This window comes from Lynx canadensis, chromosome A2, assembly GCF_007474595.2.
Source record: "Lynx canadensis isolate LIC74 chromosome A2, mLynCan4.pri.v2, whole genome shotgun sequence".
In the NCBI taxonomy this organism is placed as follows: Eukaryota; Metazoa; Chordata; class Mammalia; order Carnivora; family Felidae; genus Lynx; species Lynx canadensis.
The window spans coordinates 950,090-970,713 of NC_044304.2; the positions used below are offsets into that span (position 1 = coordinate 950,090).

Genomic DNA, 20,624 nt, shown 5'->3' on the forward strand with positions numbered 1-20,624 from the left:
CCGCCGGCCCAGCCCCCGCGCTCGGCCCGCCCCGCCCCGCCTGGACGCGCCCTGACGCACCGGAGCCCGGCGGGGTCGGCCGCGGCCCGCCCCGCCCGCGAGGACGCCCCTCGGGGCGCCGCGGCCACGCCCCCCGCCCGGCGCGCCTCCACCGCCCTGCCGGCGGCGCGCGGCCGCGGGGGCGGGGTCCGGGCCGAAGGAGCCGCCCCCGGCGCGCCCACTCCGGCCCTGGAGCGCGCCCCCGCCTGCTTCTCCAAGCGCGCCCTCCCCACGCGGGCCCCCAGCCAGAGACCCCGCCTCCGTAACCCGCGGCGCGCGCCCCCGGGCCCTTCTCGGAGTACCCCCTCCCCACGCCGGCAAGCTCCGCCTTCCCCCGGTATGATCCTCCCTCCCGCGAGCGCTCCGCCCCGTCCCGGCACGTCCCTCCTTCCCTCCCCGGACGGCCCCACCCCCTCCCGGCGCAGCCCTCCCTCCCTCCCCGGCGCGCGCCCCGCCCCCTCGCGGGCGCGCCCACCCCACGCCAGGGCGCGCGGCCGGCGGGAGCCCGCCCCTTCCCCGAACGCTTCCACCCCGGCCCCGGGCGCGCCCCCGTTCTCGATGGGGGAGGGCTTCGCTCCCCACGTGGCCGGGTGGGGGTGCGGAAGCGGCCAGCCCCGCCCCCCGGCCACGTGCGCGACCCTTCCCCCCCTCTTCTCTCCCCGGACCTGGGCCCTGCCGGACCGCGCTCCCCTTCGTTCCTTCGCCCCCTTCTGCGGGAATCCCTCTCGCCTTTCCCGGAGCCCCGCGGCTGGACAAGGGAGGAGTGGGGCGCCCCGCCCAGTGAACCTGCATTCGTCTCTCTTCCTGCGCCCCGCTCACGGGTGGGGAAGGCCGGTGTCCGCTGGAGGAGGAGCGGGGTCGGGGCATCGGGAAGAGGAGACGGGTGGGGTTGCAAAGGGCCGGGCTCGGGACCTCTCGGCGAGGCAGAGCATTCCGGCCCGGCGGTACGCAAGGGCTGGGACCATCGTTCCCCGACGCTGGGCAGGGATCCTTGGGACTCGGAGGGGAAAAGTGGGGCCTGTGGAAGCCCTGAGGACGTCCAGGCCAGGGAGTTCGACAGCGGCTAGGACGCAGATGGCCGGGGTCAGCCTAGCCAGCAGTCCGAGGCGGGGGCGGGGGGGGGGGGTCACGCGGAAGTGGGACGACAAGGTGGCCCCCTCCCTGGTGACGATAGCGCCGCCCCTTCCTAAGCTGGCTGTGAGGGCCTTGCAATGGCCAGGGTGGGCTCCTGGGAACAGAGCTGCTTGCCCGCGTGTGGACAGAGGCTGGAACCCTGGCCCCATCCTCGACTGTCTTCCCTCGGCCCCTCCCTGCGCCCCCCACCCTGCACGTGGCCGTACTGAGGAGGGCGGGAGAGGGACACACGGCAGACTGAAGGCAGCAGAGATGAACAGCCCCTTTGACAGGCCGTGGACCATCCGGGTGGGCACTGGGAGCCCTCGTTCCTGCCGGCCTGGGGCCCCTGGGCCTCTAAAGGTCTAGGAGGTGAACCACCTGGGCGGGTTCCCCAGTCTCCCACCAACTCAGCAGCCCTCAGGGGCCTTAGACATCCCCTCCACACACACCCCTAGGTGCCGCCCAGTCTTTACAGAAAGGGCCCTCCAAGTTCAGACAAGGCAAGAAGCACCTTGAGGCTCCCCCACCCACAGCTTGCACCAGGCACTTAGGCAATGACCAGGACAAGAAAGAGGCCAGGAATCATTTGTTGCTTCCAGGGATGTTTATTGAGCTCAGAGCCATTCCCCCCCAGCATCTTGCCCTCAAGGGGCTCAAGGTCTAGGGCAAGGCAGCTGGGAGTCAGATCAGGGCATAGGTGGTAGGTGGGCACCGACCTACAGAGTGGAGGAAGAGGGGGGTGGTTGGGGAAACGTGGCATCAGCAGCCCCACCTGGGGCCTGGGGCACGCGGTCCCCCCAGCAAGTGTGGGTCGAGGCCACACTCAGGGCAGAGGCAGGCACCTTCTTGCAGAGGATGTGAGCAAAGCGGTCAGGGCTGCGTCCTGGTTGTTCCCCACAGGGTGGCCCCACAAGTCGTTACATCCTGGCAATAATCGGGATCTCAGACCTCATCTGTGGGCTGTGCCGGCCGCTCTGTGGGCAGGAGTCCCTGCGTGGGAGCCCGTGCGGCACCCGCGGGACCTGTGCTCAGTCGTCACCCGCACAGCTCGACCATCCCCGCCCCACTCTGACCCCATGCGCACCTCTGCCTCATTTTGTCACTGTTCTCACTACGACCCTACAAGTGGCATCCCCATTTCACAGATGAGGACACCAAGGCTGGGGGAGAACAGCGAAGTGGCCTGCCCGTGGGCAAAGCTGAGGCAGCACAGGGTTTGGGGAAAATACAGAGGCGGCCTGAGTGCACACCTGCTGGGACACCCACGGCAGCCAGTGCTTTCTTTCTGCTACCTCAGTTTCCTCACCCGTGACTGGGGGCCGGTCTCTACCCTGCCCTGATGGTTCCCAAGGGGTCAGGAGGGCTCTCACCCGGCTGCAAGACCCAAGCAGGGCAGGGGGCAGTCACTAGCTGTGGAAGGGAGGGACTCCTGGGGGCACAGGTGAGCAGAGAGTTCCAAAAAGTGGGGGCGTCCCTGCTGCGGATGCCCCAGACCGTGTGGCCACGAGGAAGGTGCCCCAAATAGGTCAGGGTCAGAATCAAAGCTCCAGTGTGCGAATGTGTGTATACAAATGCTGGAATGACCTTAGCTTTTTTTTTTAAGTGAAGACTTTCTTTTTAATAGTTTTTTGTTGTTGTTGTTTGTTTTTTATGTTTAAATATTTTGAGAGAGGGAGAGGGTGACAATCCCAAGCAGGTTCTGTGCTGTCAGCGCAGAGCCTGGCTTGGGGCTCAAACCCACAAACCGTGAGATCATGACCTGAGCCGAAATCAAGAGTCAGGTGCTTGGCTGACTGAGCCACCCAGGCACCCACTGCAATAGTTTTAATAATACTTTATGCAATTCAACTTTTTTGGGAACCCGTGTGTATGTATTATTTGTTCTCTTTAAATGTCAGCAGGTACCTAAACAGTGCAATTACAGGCCATGTGTCCTTTCTTTTTTATGGTTTTCTATATGAAAATTTCTTTTCTAAACACATCCCTCCCACTGAAGTGTAGGCTGTACTCCGGGACTCGATTCCAGAGAACAGAGCAGGGAAGGGGAGGGCAGTAACCTGACTGTGGGGAGGCCTGGTAGACCCCACCTTAGCCAGGTGGTCAAGATCAAGGTCGGTCAAACTCAGGATGATGTCCGGGGAGCATCAAGGACTCTTGATGGGAGGTGACAAAAAGGACACCTCGACGCTTCGTTCTTCCCCCAAACCCATAACCCTCACGTAGCCTCAGGCAGGCCCAGGTCAGGGGACATCTTAGAAAACCGCTGACTAGTCCCCAACACCGTCAAGGTCATGAAACACAAGAAACATGAAGGAGTGTCCTATTTTAAGAGACTAAGGAGACAAGATGGGTAAACAGCATGAGGGATACTGGAACAGAATAGGACATTAGTGAAACAACGAATACAGTTTGGAGTGTGGTTAACGCTAACGCACGTGAACTTCTTGGTTCCGACAAGATGTTAACATGAGGGGCACCAGGTGAGACGTAGATGGGACTCACTGCTGTCTTTTCTGTAGAGCCCAAAGTATTCCGAGATGAAGGGTTTTTAAATGTTTATTTCAGAGAGAGAGAGAGAGAGCAAGATGGGGAGGGGCAGAGAGAGAAAATGCCAAGAAGGCTCCATGCCGTCAGGGCAGAGCCATACGCGGGGCTCAACCTCGCGTGAGATCCCGACCTGAGCCCAAATCAAGAGTTGAACGCTCAACCGACAGAGCCACCCAGGCACCCCTGAAATTTTTTTTCTAATTTTTTTAACATTTATTCATCTTTGAGAAACAGAGCATGAGCGGGGAAGGGGCAAAGAGAGGGAGACACAGAATCCGAAGCAGGCTCCAGGCTCTGAGCTGTCAGCCCAGAGCCCGACGCAGGGCTCGAACTCACGAACCGCGAGATCATGACCCGAGCCGAAGCCGGACGCTCAACCGACTGAGCCACCCAGGTGCCCCTGAAATTTTTTTTTTAAGTAATGTCTACACCCAACATGGGGCTTGAACTCACAACCCTGAGATCAAGAAGTTGCAGGCTGCACTAGCTGAGTCAGCCAGGTGCCCCCAAGATGAAAATTTTATTTAAAAAAAAATCATTAATTTTTATTTATTTTTAAGAGAGAGAAACAGAGACAGAGCACAAGCAGGGGAGGGGCAGAGAGAGAGGGAGACACAGAATCCAAAGCAGGCTGCAGGCTCCAAGCTGTCAGCACAGAGCCCAATGTTGGGCTCGAACCCACGAACTATGAGATCATGACCTGAGCGGAAGTCGGACACTCAACCGACTGAGCCCCCCAGGCTGAAAGATGAAAACTTACAAGCAAACAGGGCACAGGGTCCTAAGGTATCGGGAGTTTGCCATGGAGGCACCACGGAGTTTTTACACCCCCCTGCTTCGTCTTGTCAAAACTAAATGTACTTCTTGACCCACCGGTTCCACTCCTAAAAAGGTACCCCCCAAATACTCACACGGAACCAGGCAGGTCTGCGTATTGTTGCATCGTTTGCAATGGGAAAAAAGAAGGCACGAGCCCAAACGTGGGTTCCTAAGTTCTGGAGACCGTGGCTGTGGGAGGACAGGCTGCAGAGCGACATGACAGCCCTTCCCTAAGGCCCTCTCCTCCTCTCACCCCGCGGCTGGGCGGTGGCCGCGGAGGGTACCCCGGCTCAGCATCCCTGAGCGACAGCGGCCAGGCCCCGACCACCCAGGCCCGACGGGCACGCGCTATGGACACACCCGTGGCTCTGGTGTGTGTTCTGCCCGGTGCCACGCACTGGGGTGTGACAGCACAGAGCCCGCTGTCCGGCAGAGGCACGTGTGTGTCCAGAGACTGAGCACCACGGGAGCCCAGGGCCTAAGCCCAGCTGGGATCCCCGAGACTTCTCCTCCTGGGCCATGTCCCTTGTAAGTGGGGACGGTGGGGACAGCCACCCCGGTGGCCCAGAGTTGGCTTGAGACAGGAGTGCTGAGTGTAAGGGAAGGGGATCCTGACGCTGGGTTGGCCCCCCCAGCTACGGGGCCCCCCCAGCTCCCAGGTGGGTCCCGCACCCCGACGAGTAACCCGCCCCGCAGGAGCGCCCAGGCCTCGGATCAGGGTGCTCAGTAGGGGCACCACCAGAGGCCCCGTCTCCGGTCCGGGCCCTGCTGGGCAAGAGCTCCTCCAGCAGCCGGCCACTGTCTGGAGGGAACGGGGTGCTCTGCCGGAATCCTGCCCCCCCCCCCCCCCGCAGTTCACGCGGAGATGGGCGGAGACAGAAAGCAGCCAGGGTTCCACCATCTCCCTCGCGATGACGCGGGGAAGCGGGGTCGCCAGGGGCAAGGAGAGGTTGGACGGACCGGCCCTCGGGTGCCGGGGACCCCGCACGAAGTCCGGTCTGGGCTCCACGGCCGGGGCGAGCGGCACCCACACTGCCCCAGACCCGCCCCTCGAAAGGGGCCCGCGCCCGGCGAGGCAGCTGTGTCTGTCACCCCCCAGGCAGGCTGTGGGCCCCGGGGTCTCCGGGCCCCGGGGCGAGCCCAGGCCAGGCGACCCAGGGGCCCGCGTCTGAGGTGTGCCGGGTCAGGTGTCGGGGGGGGGGGGGGGACCAAAGGTGCCGGGGAGCCGCGGGGCGCCCTGCCGGGGTGCGCGCTAAGGGACCTGCCGGGCAGCAGGGGAAGGCTGCCGCCGGGTGTGCACACATGTGTTCTGGAAAATCCACAAAATGGAGAACCGAAAGTTGGCCCTTCTCCCAGGCAGCCTGGCCCATGGGCCATACCAAGCAGAAAGGAAGGGGGGGCGCATCCTGGAATGTACCACAGGCGTCCCCCCATCACCGCTCCGGCATGGCCCAACCCCTCCCCAACTCCCCCACCCCCCCACCCCCAGTCTAGAGGCTGAGGGTGAGCCTTCCCAGGGCTCCACATGGAAAGAGGAGACAGCGGGGCCCGGGGGCCACAGAGGCCTGCCTTAGTTTATCCCTTCCGAGCAATGGGCAGGACCAGGGGAGAAAAGCAGGGTGAGCACTCCCCAAGGGCCGGTGCTATTCAAGTCAGACTGAGAACAGCCACCTGCGTCGACCCAGGTCACCACTGTGCCCTGTGCATCGCCGGGGGGGGGGGGGGCAAACACTGAAGCTTTCAGAGTCCTTTCTATGAGACTGTCACGTGGAACGAGCATTGCGCGCGATATATCCAAGTCCAAGTTGAGAGTCCTTCCTGGACTTTAACGAGCGGAGGCGGGGTCTTGGGACCCTCGGTAAAGAAGGCAGTGGAGTTTGGAGAACTGCGACAGCACAGAGTCTGGGGACAGACCACTCACACTCGTGCGATAAAGGCAACACTTCCCCCACTCGTGCCCTGTCTCTCTCTCTCTCTGTGTCAAAAATAAATAAACATGAAAAAAAAAAAAACTTTAAAAAAAGGCAACACTTCAGTAGGGGCGGGAGTGGCCTCTGCCAGAAATGGACTTGGGGTGAATGATTTGGGGGGGGGGGAACACGTTGCTGGTTCCCACCGCACTCCTTCCCAGAAGCACTTTCCAAAATTACACCAAAAATTTAAATCTATATTTAAAAAAGAAACCATTACATTTCGAGAAAAATACATCCAATGTTTCATCATCTTGGAGTAGAGAAAATATTTCTGAGCATGACACAAAATGAAGGAGCCATAAATGAAAAAAAACTAGTAATAATGATTTCAAATGCTTGGCCAAATGACTATGAATTTTTTAGAAATCAAAGGAAAAAAAAAAAAAAGAAATCAAAGGAAAAAACACAGTCCGAGTCAAAAACAAATTACAGATTGAGGGGGAAAAAAACTTTAAACAGGAAATAGGCTAATTTCCTTCATATGTAAAGTGCTCTTAGAAAACAATAACACCACCGACCCAATGGAAAAATGGTTGAAGAATATAAAATACACATGGCTTGTAAACATATACATGTTGGGGCGCCTCGGTGGCTCAGTCGGTTTAAGCATCTGGCTTCGGCTCAGGTCATGATCTCATGGTTTGGGGGTTTGAGCCCCACGTCAGGCTTTGTGCTCACAGCTCAGACCCTGGACCCTGCTTCAGATTCTGTGTCTCCCTCTCTCTCTGCCTCTCCCCTGCTCGTTCTCTCTCTCTCAAAAATAAACATTAAAAAAATTAAAAATAAATAAATATATACATGTTTATATGTACAGACTTTCCAGTTTTGAAATGACTATATTAGAGGTAGAAATACCATAAAAATAAATCTGACAAAACCATTGAGATGTTTGATTGTACTTCTAGGAAACCCAAACAAAGCTACGATGAAATACTACTTTGGGGCGCCTGGGTGGGTGTCAGTTAAGTGTCCGACTTCAGCTCAGGTCATCTCTCACAGTACGTGGGTTCCAGCCCCAGGTCGGGCTCTGTGCTGACAGCTCAGGGCCTGAAACCTGCTTCCGATCCTGTGTCTCCCTCTCTCCTCTGCCCCTCCCCCGCTCACATTCTGTCTTGCTCTATCAAAAATAAATAAATAAATAAATGCAAAAAAATAAAAATAAAAAAATACTATTTTACGCCTACCAGATCTGCAAAATCAAGCATCAGGTGCAGGACCCTAGGCCCCTCCTTTGGTGGTGGGAGGCAATTTGGTATGACCTGTTGAGAGATCACACAGGCATTTAGAGACCTACGAAAAGCCCTTTGACCTAGCACTCCTGCACTAAAGAATTTAGCCTACAAAAACATTCCTACTTGGGTACAAAGACTTTTGTACAAGGATAATCAGTCTAGCATTGCTTATTACAAAAAGCCTAGAAAGAACCTAAATTTCTACCCAATTATGGTGCTTCAATGCAAACAAACGACCTAGATCTCTACGTCAGAACACAAACAATGCTCTCCAAGCTATGCTGAGTAACAGGATCCCATGTACAGTGAGCAGAGTTTTGTATAAATACACTGGATGTACAAACATAGATTTTCTGTGTTAACATATAAGAAACTGCCCCAGGAAACGGGAGCCAGGTCTTGGAGGTCAGGGGTCGGAAGGATGCCAAGTTTTCACCCAACACCGTTACGAACTCCAAATTTTTTACTCTGTGTATCTGAAAACATTTTTGTTCCAGTTCTAAGCAAATTGCTTTCAACTTGATGCATTTGTGGATCCCGGACTCTCAGGGAGTTTGCATTCTGATGGGATCAAAAGACAACATGCTCTGTGACAAGTGCAGCACCTCGGGGTGGGGGTGGGGGAGCACGAGGGGACGGATGCACTTTGGGGAAGAAATACTGTAGCAAGAAACATTAGCCATGCTGGGGTCATCCGCACGAAGCCGGGACGTAGTGAGGGCATATCAGTCACAAAGACCAACCCGAGCAAAGGCCCTGTGGTGGGAAGGGCGGAGGAGAGCTGGGCCCCTAGACTACTCCAGCGAGTACACATCTCACGTCCAGTTTTGCTTGTAGGCGTCCCTTCTTATCACAAATGACACTAGACTCCCAGCAAGAGGGCCGGGCCTGGGCTCCACCGGCAGGGTGGGCCCCGAGAGTAGCCTGAAGGGGCTGGGGGGGACCCCTCGCGCCGTCGGCGGCCGGTCACCCCGCCACGGTGGCAGCAGCCTGCGCGCTCTGAGCACCCCGAGCCCCGAGTCCCACAGGCGCGCGGCACCGCTCGGCGTCCATTCCGCTGGCCCCGGACACGCCCGCTCCGCGCGTGGGGAAGACGAGGCCCGCAGGAGGACGCGGGAGCCGGGCGGGCTGCCGGGGTCCGAGCCGCCGCCACTTACCACCGACGCCGCCACCTCCTCCGGGATCCGGCCGCCGCCGCCGCCGCCGCCGCCGCCGCCGAGCGCGCGAAAGCCGCCTCTTCCGTTTCCGCCCTGGCCACACCCCTCTCGGCGTCGCCCCGCCCCTGGACCGAAGTACCCCCCCCCCTTAAAGGGGCCGCGAAACCCACGAAGCCCCGGACTAGGGCAATGTGGAAGCAGCTCTGGGTCCTGGCCTCGCCACCGCCTGGTGCCACAACACACGCTGAGCTGCCAGGAATGACAGGCCTTCCCGCTCTAGGGTGGCGCAGAGGGCACTCCAGGAGCTGGTGGTGAGTGGGCCTCTAGCTGAGGTCCAGGGAGACCCTGGCTCAGACCTGCATTCAATGACACCCCAGGAGGACATAGCTCGGATGGCCCCAGCCCTAGCCCCGTTTCCTGGAGAGCCCCTACTGGGGCTCTCTGTGGGGGTCCGGGAACGGGGAATGAGGGGGGGGTTATAGGGGACACCTAGGATGGGCGGGACAATTAGGGCAGCCCTGAGGTTGCACTGTATCTCCCAGACCTCAACATCCTCTTCTACTACATGGGAACGGGTGACCTTACCGGGGCCCCAGAACAGGCTGACCTCAGACCCACTGTTGCCACCCCTGGTATGCTGGGAGCCCACCACCCTCCCAGGAGGCGCACCGGAGAAGGCAGGCACGGGTCCCGGGTTCAAATGCTGCCTTACCCCTCCATCACCACCCAAGCAACCAGGAGCCTCAAGGGGTACCTCGGCTGGGCCTCAAAGCCCAACCCCTCTTCCACAGTGGCAGTGGCTTGACCTCTGCATTTGTGCCGAAATGTCCTGGAAGTTTAGGGGCGAAGCCCAGCTCCCTCTTCCAACTCGCTGGGCCCTGGGAGAGCGCGCACGAACCACGAAAGGGAGAGGAATCCTAAAATTTTAAATCTTTAATTTGTGTTCACGTTTTTCCTTCTTTTTGCTTCCAAAAGGAAAGGAGAGCGTAGCTCCGCGCCTGTACATCGTCCACGGCCCCTGGGCTGGGGCAGGTCCCGGCCCCCTAACCCTCCAGCTGCCTCGGAGGACCGGGGTGCCCGAGGGTTCACATGCAGCCCCCGGGCCGGGGCGGGGGCAAGGTCCAGGCGCCGCCTTATTGCTGAAGTCCCGGTGCGGCTCCCGGCTAGGCTAGGCGGCTCCCGGCTAGGCTAGGCTAGGCGCGCTGGCTGGGCAGCTCCTGGGAGATGAAGCGGCGCAGGCGCTCCAAGTACTGGCTGTAGAGCTCGATGTCGTTGTGCCCGGCGCCCTCCACCCACAGCGGCTCCACGGCCTTGGGGCAGCGCTCATAGAGCGCCAGCCCGTGGGAGAAGTCGATTACTTCGTCCTCCGTGCCGTGGATGATGAGCACCGGTGACGTGATCTTGGACACCTTCTCGATGCTGTAGGGCAGGGCGCGTCAAGTCTGGGAGCAGCGCCCGCCCCGCCGAAGCCCCGCCCCCGGCCTCCCGCCCCGCCCCCCCACCCTCCCCTCTCTCACTTGGGGAACGCATCGAAGCAGTAGGTCTTCTTGGTGTCAGGGAAGGCAACGCGCATGCCTGAGGTGAGCGGCGAGTGCAGCACCACTGCAGCGCACTCGTAGCGAGAGGCCAGGTCCACGGTGGGCACCGTGCCGATGCTCTGCCCGTACAGGACGATGCTGTCCGGGCTGATGCCGTACCTGGCAGTGGGGCAGGGTCAGCCCGGCCAGCAGCAGCCTGGGCGAGTGAGCTGCATGCGCGCGCACACCCCCGCCCCCCCCCCCCACCGCCTGCCCTCCTGGGGCAGTCCCCCCTCCAACCTTCCCGCACAGCCTCCAAGCAGTAGGGTTGGGCCCAGTGACAAGCCCCCTACCCCCACCCCTGTCCCCATTAATGAACAAGTCTGCTCAGTAGGAAAGTAGGGCCTGGGTAGGTGTGCAGACAGGTGGCCCTAACCCTGCCTCACCAACAGTACCAATTTGGACCACACATGCCGAGTGCCCTTGGTGAGGGCCCCGAGGCCACGCCTGGGCTCCTGGGGGCAGGGCAGGCCCTGAGGCCGCTCCTGCTCTCCACCCCCCAACACCTACCCCCCCACAAACACACTTGCCCAGGGACACACCCAGTTCCCAGTAGCACATAGGGAACAGGTCCCTCCTGGCATTCCTCGCCCATCCCTTAGCCACGGGAAATCATGGCAGTCGTGCCCCCTGACTCATCGGCCCGTTTGCAGCCCCTTGGTGTCGGCACGTCCACCTTATCACAACACCGGCAGACCAAGAAGAGTGTCTCCTGCAGGCTGGTGGGCACCACCTCCTTCTCGGGGCACCTTCCCTACAGCGTGGCCGGGTCCCGAGCCTCCTCAGCACCAGCTCCCACGCCCAGGCCCCAGCCTCTTCCCCCACCCTGCCACCACCCCCAAGAGTCTCACCCTCCACCCCCAGCACAGCTGATCCAGCCCCAAGACAACTCCACGGCCTGCACATGCCCGTTCCCATCTGCCCGGGGACCCGCTGGCCACCCTCCCCAGGCACGAGGCCTCCACAGACCCGGACCCCGACATACCAAGGGGACACCCCTCTGCTACGTCTCACCTGTGCAGCCCACCCAGGCAGCGAGAGTCCACCTCCCTGTCCACCCAGGGGCCATCCACACCTGTCTCTGTCCCGGCGGCCTTCCAGGTGAACAATCGCCCGGCCCTGAGCTTCAGGAATGCCACGTGGCCTTCTGCCTGCCACCCCGCCGCTCCTCCTCAGCCTGCTCCCCGGACCCGGAAGCTACCACTGCACTGAGCACCAGCCGGTCCAGCCCTAACACTCGGACACACGAGAGGCAGACGGAGAAGCAAATCTTCCCCAGGCCTCCCCAGCCCCTGGTCACCAGTGGGGCCCAAGCCTCCTGCCCTCCTACTGATTCTCTCTCTGCGGGATCAGGTCTCCGGAGGACGGTGCTGGCCGCAGGACAGATGGGCTGGATGGACAGAGCTCAGATCCCTCATACCACAGTGCAGTGTGGTTCCGCCAGCCACCAGCAGCCGGCAGGAGCAGCACAAGGGACCGAGGACCAGCACCGCCGGCAGGAGCAGCACAAGGGACCGAGGACCAGCACCGCCGGCAGGAGCAGCACAAGGCACCGAGGACCAGCACCGCCGGCAGGAGCAGCACAAGGGACCGAGGACCAGCACCGCCGGCAGGAGCAGCACAAGGGACCGAGGACCAGCACCGCCGGCAGGAGCAGCACAAGGCACCGAGGAGCAGCACCGCCGGCAGGAGCAGCACAAGGGACTGAGGAAGCCGAGGACAGCACGTACCTGCACCACGCTGCCCACGCTTGGTCCCCAGTGCCAGGGCTGTGCCAGGGGACCCCACTCCTGGGGCCTGCAGCAGGAACTGCCTGGTGCATCACTTGGGCAACCAGGGTCCCCACCTCCCCAGGCCAAGCTGACTTTGGTCCCTGCAGGAATGGGGGGGGGGGGGAGTGGCAGGTCGGGTAGGCAGGGCTGAGATGGGGCAGCCCCAAGAAGGCAGTGGACAGGGCCCCGTGTCTGGGAGGGCCAGAGTCAGGGTGGCCTCCTTCCAGAGGAATCTCTGGGCTCAGAGACCAAGCAAATGAGCTTCAGTGAGAGAGGAAGGGGGCTGTCTGGGATCTAAATAAACAGGATGGGGGGGGGGGGGTCCAGGGAAGGGGGCATGGCCGAGGCCCTGGTGGCCCTCAGTCAAGCACAGAGGTATGTGCCTCTGCTTGCTAGCCTCCCACCGGCCCCCGGATGCTGTGCTGGACACCAAACTGCCTGACAGAACCTTCTGGAACTCTTCAGAACCCTCTAGGCCCAGAGGAGCCCTGCCCCGAGGAGGAGGCCACCATCAGTGGCCATGCATGCCTCACGGGTCAGCCCTGAGAACCATGACAGAGCAGCCCTACTCCTCCCTGCACCCCAAATGCTCCCTGACCCCAGGACTCTGAGTATTTTCTCAGAGCCCACACAGCCCACCTCCTGGGCCCAGGTCCTCTATCCACCCTGTGCAGGCAGAGCCCCCACTCCCCTAGGTACAGCCCATCTATACCCCTGCCAGACAAGGGGTTCCCGGGAGGGGAGGGCAGATCTGAAGACTGCCCGCCCCACCTCCCCGCACACCAGCATGCCTGTCGCCACACCAAGGGGACACACGTCAGACCTCACCCTGCCGCCCAGTGTGGCCGCTGATGGCCCTCTCCTGAGGACCACCCCCCAGGGCCTCCCCAGGGAGGCCGGCCTGAGGCCCTGGGTGCCCACCCGCTACGCCCAACACACAGCTCACCTGGTGCGCAGCGCCTGCCAGGCGGCGTCGATGTCGGCATACAGGTTCTTCTCGGAGGGCTTGCCCGAGCTCACGCCGTAGCCAGAGTAGTCGTAGGAAAAGATGTTGCAGTTGATGCGTGAGCCCAGGCCGATGTAGAAGCTGCTCATCTGGCCCAGGTCCACCGCGTTGCCGTGAGAGAAGAGAACCGTGTACCTGGGGGGTGGGGGGGGGGGGGGGGGGGGCAGGTCAGAGGGCAAGGGAGGCTCCCAGCCGCCCTGTGGACGAGAGCACTAATGCGGGAGAGAGGCCGCCTCTGCCACAAAGTGGCCTGGCTCCTCTGGCCATGAGGGCTTCCCCTCCGTGAAAGGGGACTGCTGGCCATGGCCTCAGCACAGGGTGGACCCACAGCTCAGCAAGTCAGTGACCGCCGCACCTCTATTGCCTGGGGACGGCAGCTCTCTCCTCTGGAATCACTCCTTTTAGAGGGACTCTGACAGCCCAAGGATGGCATGCACATGTGCCCGCTGCCTGGAACCTTCCAGAGAATGAGACAGCGGCTGCTCCTCTCGACAGCTGGCCCCCACCCTTGCCCCCACAAACGAACCAGATCAATCCCTGTTCACACCATCTCTTCCCCTCCTACAGAACATGACCCCAAAACTCATTTCCGCCCTGCAATGCTGCTGGCCATCAGGACCTGCCCCAGGTCACCCCGACAGGCTGGATCCTGGCCAACGCACTCCTACAGTCTTCTTCCTCCAGCACCCCTGGGCCCCAGCCTAGCTAAAAGGTAAAACCTTGCCCTTTGAACTCAGATCTGGACTCGGACCCCGCCCGGTCTAAAGGCAGAGACACCTGAAGGGCCCCACCTCTTTCCCGCTGTCGTACTCAAGGAAGAGCCGTGGCTCCGGGCTTCAAGGACACTCTAAACGAGGAGGCAGACTTGGCCTGAGCCACCTGCCAGGCCTCAAGTGCCCTGGCCCTGAAGCAGATGCCAAGTCCTCACTGAGCACCAAGCACCCAGGAGCCCTTCCCTGGGCAGGTGAGCACGGAGACCCTGAAGCAGGCGGCTCCTTGTCAGGCAGGTGCGACAAGGCCACCCAGGACCCCCCCGCCCCCCACCAGCCCCAGGGTACTCCTCCGTGACGGGGCTAGGGCTGCACGTGGCAGGGCACTCGGCAGTAAGGGCCCAGGCAGTCCCACGTGGCCTGCTCTTGGTGGATCCCATTTGCCACCCCTTTGGCAACAAGAATCCCCAGGGCACCTGCGCCGCCTGACGGGCTCTCGCCCCGGCTCCGGCCCGCGGGGAACGGCCTCCGGCAGGACACCAGGGGCCCGAGGACGGGACACATTCTGCTTCTGCACGGGGAACCTCTCGGGCCTCCCTCCGGGCACTGTCCGGACCCCGTGCCGTCCTTCCGTGACGCTCACCTGGCGCCGGGCGCGCAGCGCACGTACATGCAGGAGACGCGGTTGCCCCGGCTGCTCTTGGTCAGGAAGACCTCGATGGTGTCCAGCTCGCGCTGGCTGTATTGGAAATCAGCACGCTCCATCAGGTGGAGCTTCCAGCGCCCCGGGCTGCCGGCGGAGGCCCGCAGGGTCCCCGAGGGGGCGGCCCCAGCTCCACCGGGCCCCGGCTCGGGCTCGGGCACCAGCGAGTAGGTAGGCTCCGGCGGCAGGAAGGCGAGCTTGGCAGCAATGCGGCCGGGGCAGGGCGGGCAGCAGAAAAGGCAGCAGAGCTCGCTCACTGACAGGCCGTTCATGGCGGGCGCCGGGCCCCAGGGCGGGCCTCGCTTGGCAGGGGAGGGGTGGGGGTGCTCTGAGACGCGGGCAGGGCGGAGGGCAGCCCCCAGCCACTGCCCCAGACGAGAGCCCCCTTAGGAGGCTGCAGCCCAGCCCCATCGTGGTCCAAGCCGAGCCCTCGGGAGCCTCGCAGCCTTGCGTCTCCACGTCCTGCAGAGGGAAACCCTGGGGGGGGGGGAGCAAGAAACGGGGTTCCCTCGGGGTTCCGCTGGGACACGGTGACCCGATCTTGTCTGTACCGAGCCTCTCGGCCTTCCCTGCAGCCCAGTCCACCCTCTCCCACTCAAACTGGTCCACTCTCGGCCCCATGGGCCTGGGGGCCCAGCTCGTCATCCACAGGGAACACGTACCCCCCATATGCCCTTTGTGGGACCCAAAGCTAACCGGACCACCACCTGCTGCACCCTTTCCCAGCATGCAGTCACCAACTCTTGCCAGGTAAGCCCCCCCAGTCAGCCCAGCCTCGGCCAGCAGGCTGTACTGGGCAATCAGACCCCTGGCTCACGCCAGCTCTCCCCCACACAGCCCCTGCCCTGGGCACAGAGAGACCCCGGTGCTCTCCCTACGCCTCTGTTCACACAGCCGGCCCAGACTCCCCCACCCCCCCAGGCCATCTCCAGGCCATCCTTCAAGGATTCATCTGCCACCAACCCCAGGTGACGCACCGCAGCCAAGGCAAGGACAGACTGCCAACTGAAGGGACTCGGACCTAAGAGCATGCTCACAGGGGCCGGGCCTCGAGGGGCAGGACTGCAACATCCAGAGACAGTGGAGCCCAGGCAGAGGAAATACAAGAAACAAAGGCTCTGGTAACAAAAGCAGGATACATCTAGAGGCTGGGAAGGCCTACTGAGCTCGGACAATGGCTGGGCCCTGTGCTGGGGCCAGGCTGCGGGGGAGGGGGGCACCGGTGCCCGAATGGCTTCCTTCTCCAGCTCAACGGAGGGCTCTGTGACCTCGGGCAAGGCTCCTTCCTTCCCTGGGCCTCAGTTTCCTCACCTACTGGGGAAGACAACACTGCCTCCCACGGGGACTTAGCGAGAAGTAGGTGGTGGGGGGGGGGGGGGGGGCGTGGCTCAGAGGCGGCACAGTAAGTCGCAGACTACAGCTAAATCGCTAACAGTCCCACAGGGAGTTGCCAACAGAGACTGTAAGAAATACAAAGCCTTGAGAAAATAACCACTTACTAGGCTTTTCCTTACAGACTGGAACGCTCACAACTCACTTTCAGCAGCACAGCACCTTGGCACACGCAGTTTTGGGGCCGTGGCATTTGAAAACCACCGGGCCGGGGACACACAGATTCAGGGCGGACCAGAGCAGGCTGAGGCCCAGAGACACACGTGCTCCTCTGGGCCTGTGATCTGGTGCCAAGGTCAGGAGAGAGCCACAGCCACAGCCTGAGTTTGCCCAGAGTCTGGGCACACAGGAGGGAGTGGGAGGGCCCAGGTGGGGACACCAGGAGGGGACACCAGGCAGCTTCCAGGGTCCCTGAACCCGCAGGCGGGACGCACACTTTACGTGCAAGCATCCTTCGGAGGACAGAGTCTATCGTACCTGTTCCCAGGTAAGAGTTTGTCCCCAGGACACCTGCCAACTCCTGGGGACACTTTGGGTTGTGACAAGTGGGGAAGGGTGTTCCCATTCCTGAGTGGGCGGGGGCCAGAGATGCTGATGGACGCTCTCCAGAGCACAGGATGTCCTCCCCCATTACCCCAAGGGAGTTATCCGTCCCCAAGTGTCAACCAGTCAACCAAGCCCAGGCGGCTTCGATGTCTTCTCAGATCCAGGCCCAAACAGCAACACTGCCCTGGTGCTGGGGAAGCTTAGAGGGTCTGGAGTTGGGGCAGCACAGCAAAGACTGCTTTTGAGAGAAGGCCTGGCTGAGAGTCCGTGGGCAGGCAGGAGCCCCCCGCAACCCGGGAAGTGAAGGGGCACACCAAGGTGGAGAAGCCCCACTGCCCAAGCCAGAGACACAGCATGGCATCCTTCGCTCCCCCTCTGCCGGGGCCTGATGGTCTCCATCCAACCAACGCCCGGTCCACGCAGCCACCACCTTGCACCTGGACGGCTGTGCGGTCCTGTTCACTGCCCGCCCGCACTCTCCCCCAGCAGCCACAGAATCCCTCTCCCGGCACAAACCTGAGATCAGAAAGCACACCTTTTCTCTGGACGCCCTCTGGCCTCCTGCCACTTCCAGGTAGAAACTGAAGCCTTGCCACAGCCTGCCAGGGCCCACCTCTGCGGCCTCACTCCCCCTCGATCCCCCCAGACAAGCCAGAGCCCAGGCAGTTGCCCAGCCAGGGACCCCCTCCCCGATCTCCACTGGCCAGCCCTTGCCCCCTGTCCTGCCCACCCTTCAGATCAACCTTCCAGCGCCCCTGGAGAGGCCTTCCAAACCACGAGGAGATGCCACAAGCTCTCCTGGTTCCAGTCTGTCCCCCAGCACCTGCCAGAGCTCGTATTTACCTGTCTGACCACCCCCGACAGCAATCAAAGAGAAACCCCATGAGGGCAGGACAGCTATCTGTTCTTATCCAGTGAACCCTGGCTGAACAAGAGAGCAAGTGACAACAGGCAAAGAAAAAGAGGGAAGCTACAGTCTGCCGGCTTTGACAGGGAAGGAGGACAGTCTTTTCTCAGGCCATGAACGCCTGGGGCCTCCCGTGCGACATTTATGAGTGTCCCTAGGCATGCCCTGCGAGCGGGGCAATTCGGTCCACGAGCGCGGACTGGGCACTCTGCCGCCAGGCCCCGTAAGGGCTGCTGGTGTTCTGAGCACCAACGAGGAAACAAACAACCGCGATACTCGAGGATGACCTAAATACGCTCGGCCTGGCGGCACCTCACCCAGCCAGTCAGGGTGGGAAAGCTGCCTGGAGTAAGGTGCAGTCTGAGAGGTGCACAGAAAGTGACCGAGTGGCAAGGAACAGGGCACTGCAAAACCCCAGAAGTGACGGCGAGTTCCAGGAACTGCAGATCTCCCTGTCGAGCGGATGCTGGGAGGAAGAGGTGAGCAGAGGGGTCCCAGAGGGAGCCAGGGCTGGGTCAGGCTGGGTCAGGCTGGGTCAGGCCGCGCCCGTGAGCCCTGCTGCAGAGTTTGGATTTCATCCTGGAGGAAACGGGGAGCCCTGGAGTCCTGGGCGGAGCATGGACGGGCACCACGGGTTAGGGGCTGCGGTACGTCCCCTGGCTGCAACCTGGAGATCAAACTGGAGCGAAGACCGGGAAGCCTACCCCGGTGTCCCAGGCGGCCAGAGGACGCCCGCGAAGGGGTACAGGCGTCCGGGAGACGTTTAGGAAGGAGGACTCCGCTAAGGGATGCTGCGGCGGGCCCGGGTGTCGGGCTGGGGCGGGAAACTAGGTAGAGTCCGCGACTCGGACGGCCCCGGCCCGGAGGCGGGGGCCGCGTCACCAGAGGGGTGGGCGCTCACCCCACATCCGAGACCTCAAAGGACCGGGGGACAGGGCTCTGCCGGGGTCGCCACGTTGGCCCGCGGTCCCGGTCCCTGGTCGGCGGGTCCTACAGCCGGGACCGCGGCCTCCCCAGCAGTGAGGGGTCTCGGGGGCGTCCCACCCGGCTGTCCCGGCCTCGCGGGCAGGCCCAGCTCCCCAAACGGCCGCGGGCGGCACCGAGGTCTCCCCGCGCCACCGCGCTCGCCCCTGTTCGGCACTCACCGCCGCGGCCCGCGCCCCCCGGCCCCGGGGCCGCGCTCCATGGCTCCCGGCCGCCGCCCGTGCGTCCGTCGGTCCCTCGGCACCCCGGCCCGGCCTCCTGCGCCGCCGCCGCCGCCGCCGCACCCCCACAGGCGGAAATGAGCCTCGATCCCGCCACCGCCCCGGAAGTGACGCAAGGTACGCGCGGGGGCCGAGGGGCTGCGGACAGGCGCTGGCGCTGCAGGCGTCCGGGGACCGGGGGGCGGGCTTGGAGGCGGGGGCGAGCGTGGAGTAGGCGGGGCCTAGTTATGGTTGGTGGATGTAGGCTTGGGGGCGGGCCTGGCTCGCTGGTGGGGCGGGGCATGGTGGGGTGGGCGGGTTCGGCTGCCGTGAGCGGGCGTGGCAGGGCGCGCGGGGCGGAGTTAAGGGTTGCAGCCCAGGTTTTCCGCAGAGACACGGCCATTCATTCGTTCTTTCACTCATTCCCGGGCCAGGAGTAGAGTGAGGCGAGTGAGGCACTCGCTTCGGAACGAAATTTACAGAGGCGCCAGAAAACTCTGTAATCAAGATAAAAATAGTAATGGACTATCAAAAAATAAAATTTTACTAGAGCCAGGGCCCTGACAGGGTGAGGACGGCGAGGCAAGGTCATGCTAGTGCAGGGTCTGGTTCTACCTTTTTAAAAATCTTAATATTTTGTCCATCGTGGATTATTTTGCATTCGTTTCAGCTTTTTATTTTTTTATTTTTATACTGTTTTAAGTGTATTTATTTATTTTGAAAGAGAGAGAGAGTGAGCACAAGCAGGGGAGGGACACGGAGAGAGAGAGAGAATCCCAAGCAGGCTCTGCACTGTCAGCACGGAGCCCGACTAGGGGCCTGAACCCACGAACCGTGAGATCGTGACCTGAGCCCAAGTCGTTCGGTCGACCGACTGAGCCACCCAGGTGCCCCTAGTTTCAGCTTTTAAAATATTGGATTAAAATACTATGTGGGTGGCAGTCAGTTAAGCATCTGACTTCAGTTCAGGTCATGATCTCACGGTTTGTGGGTTCTTCGAGCCCCGCATCAGGCTCAGTGCTGACAGCTCAGAGCCTGGAACCTGCTTCGGATTCTGTGTCTCCCTCTCTCCCTGCCCTTCCCCCGCTCACACTCTCTCCCTTTCTGTCCAAAAATAAATAAATGTTTAAAAATTTTTAAAAAATACTATGACCCTTGGGGCGCCTGGCTGCCTCAGTGAGCGGGGCATTTGACTCTCAATCTCAGGGTCTTGAGTTCAAGCCCCACATTGCACATCAAGCCTACTCTAAAGAAAGAAATGCACAAGCTTTGAGTCTTCGTAGCTGAGCTTTTTCTTTGTGTCCCTTAAACTTTGTGCCTTCAGGGAGTGCTTCCTGCCCCGGCCCTAGTCCAGTCTCAGCTCCCGCTGCAGGGAGGGAGCAGAACATTAAACAAGGAAGGAACAGAAGCTGAATGAGGATGAGAGCTGGGAGCCAAATGGGGAACGTGGCGGAAGTTTACTGATGAGCCTCTGTTGAGAGGGTGATCAGGCCCAGCCTTCAGAAGAGGTGACAGGGACAGAGGCAGAGTCTGCAGAAGCCAACAGAGCCCAGCCTGGAGGCAGGATTGTGAATTAGTTGGACAGCCCTGCCCTTCCAGGCCTCCACTCTGCCACCTCTCCCACCGCAAGCCCCGGCTCCCTCTTCTCCCCAGGGACTCTAATCTTCAGTTTCGTTTACAGAGATAAGCCTGAAGCTCTGGGCTTCCCAGCCAGCCCTCCCCCAGGGCCCCAGATCTCCGGACAGGGGCCAGAAGAGGACCTGGGCTCGGGGGTCCAGGCCGCCCAGGGTGGCTTCCTGCGATTTCCTCTGGCCACCTTCCCCAGCTGTGTGTCAGGGGGCTGTCCAGAGGGACCCCACAGTGCCCCTGCCCAGCTGCCTCCGTCAAGCTCAAGTTCCTCTGGACTCCAAAGGTCACAACTATGCCAGGTTCCTTGATGTCCTC

General features: G+C 61.5%; 1 protein-coding gene across 1 annotated transcript; it reads right to left on the reverse strand.

Moving 5' to 3' along the window:
* Window positions 1-9,801: 9,801 nt before the first annotated feature.
* Window positions 9,802-18,759, reverse strand: ABHD17A (abhydrolase domain containing 17A, depalmitoylase). The gene is made up of 5 exons (XM_030336280.1): window positions 18,642-18,759; window positions 14,592-15,128; window positions 13,179-13,373; window positions 10,401-10,580; window positions 9,802-10,302 (listed from the first exon to the last, which is right to left on the reverse strand). Exons 2-5 carry the CDS (start codon window positions 14,921-14,923, stop codon window positions 10,077-10,079), a joined length of 933 nt encoding a protein of 310 aa, XP_030192140.1. The 5' UTR covers window positions 14,924-15,128; window positions 18,642-18,759; the 3' UTR covers window positions 9,802-10,076.
* Between the last annotated feature and the right edge of the window lie 1,865 nt (window positions 18,760-20,624).

Bases quoted from the DNA above. Each gene is read 5' to 3' on its own strand.
- ABHD17A (XM_030336280.1), bottom strand. From the start codon at position 14,923: ATGAACGGCCTGTCAGTGAGCGAGCTCTGCTGCCTTTTCTGCTGCCCG. The intron at 10,581-13,178 runs GTGAGCTGTGTG...CCCCACTGCCAG, and splicing joins TGGCAGGCGCTGCGCACCAG to GTACGGCATCAGCCCGGACA. The intron at 10,303-10,400 runs GTGAGAGAGGGG...CCTGCCCTACAG, and splicing joins TGCTTCGATGCGTTCCCCAA to CATCGAGAAGGTGTCCAAGA.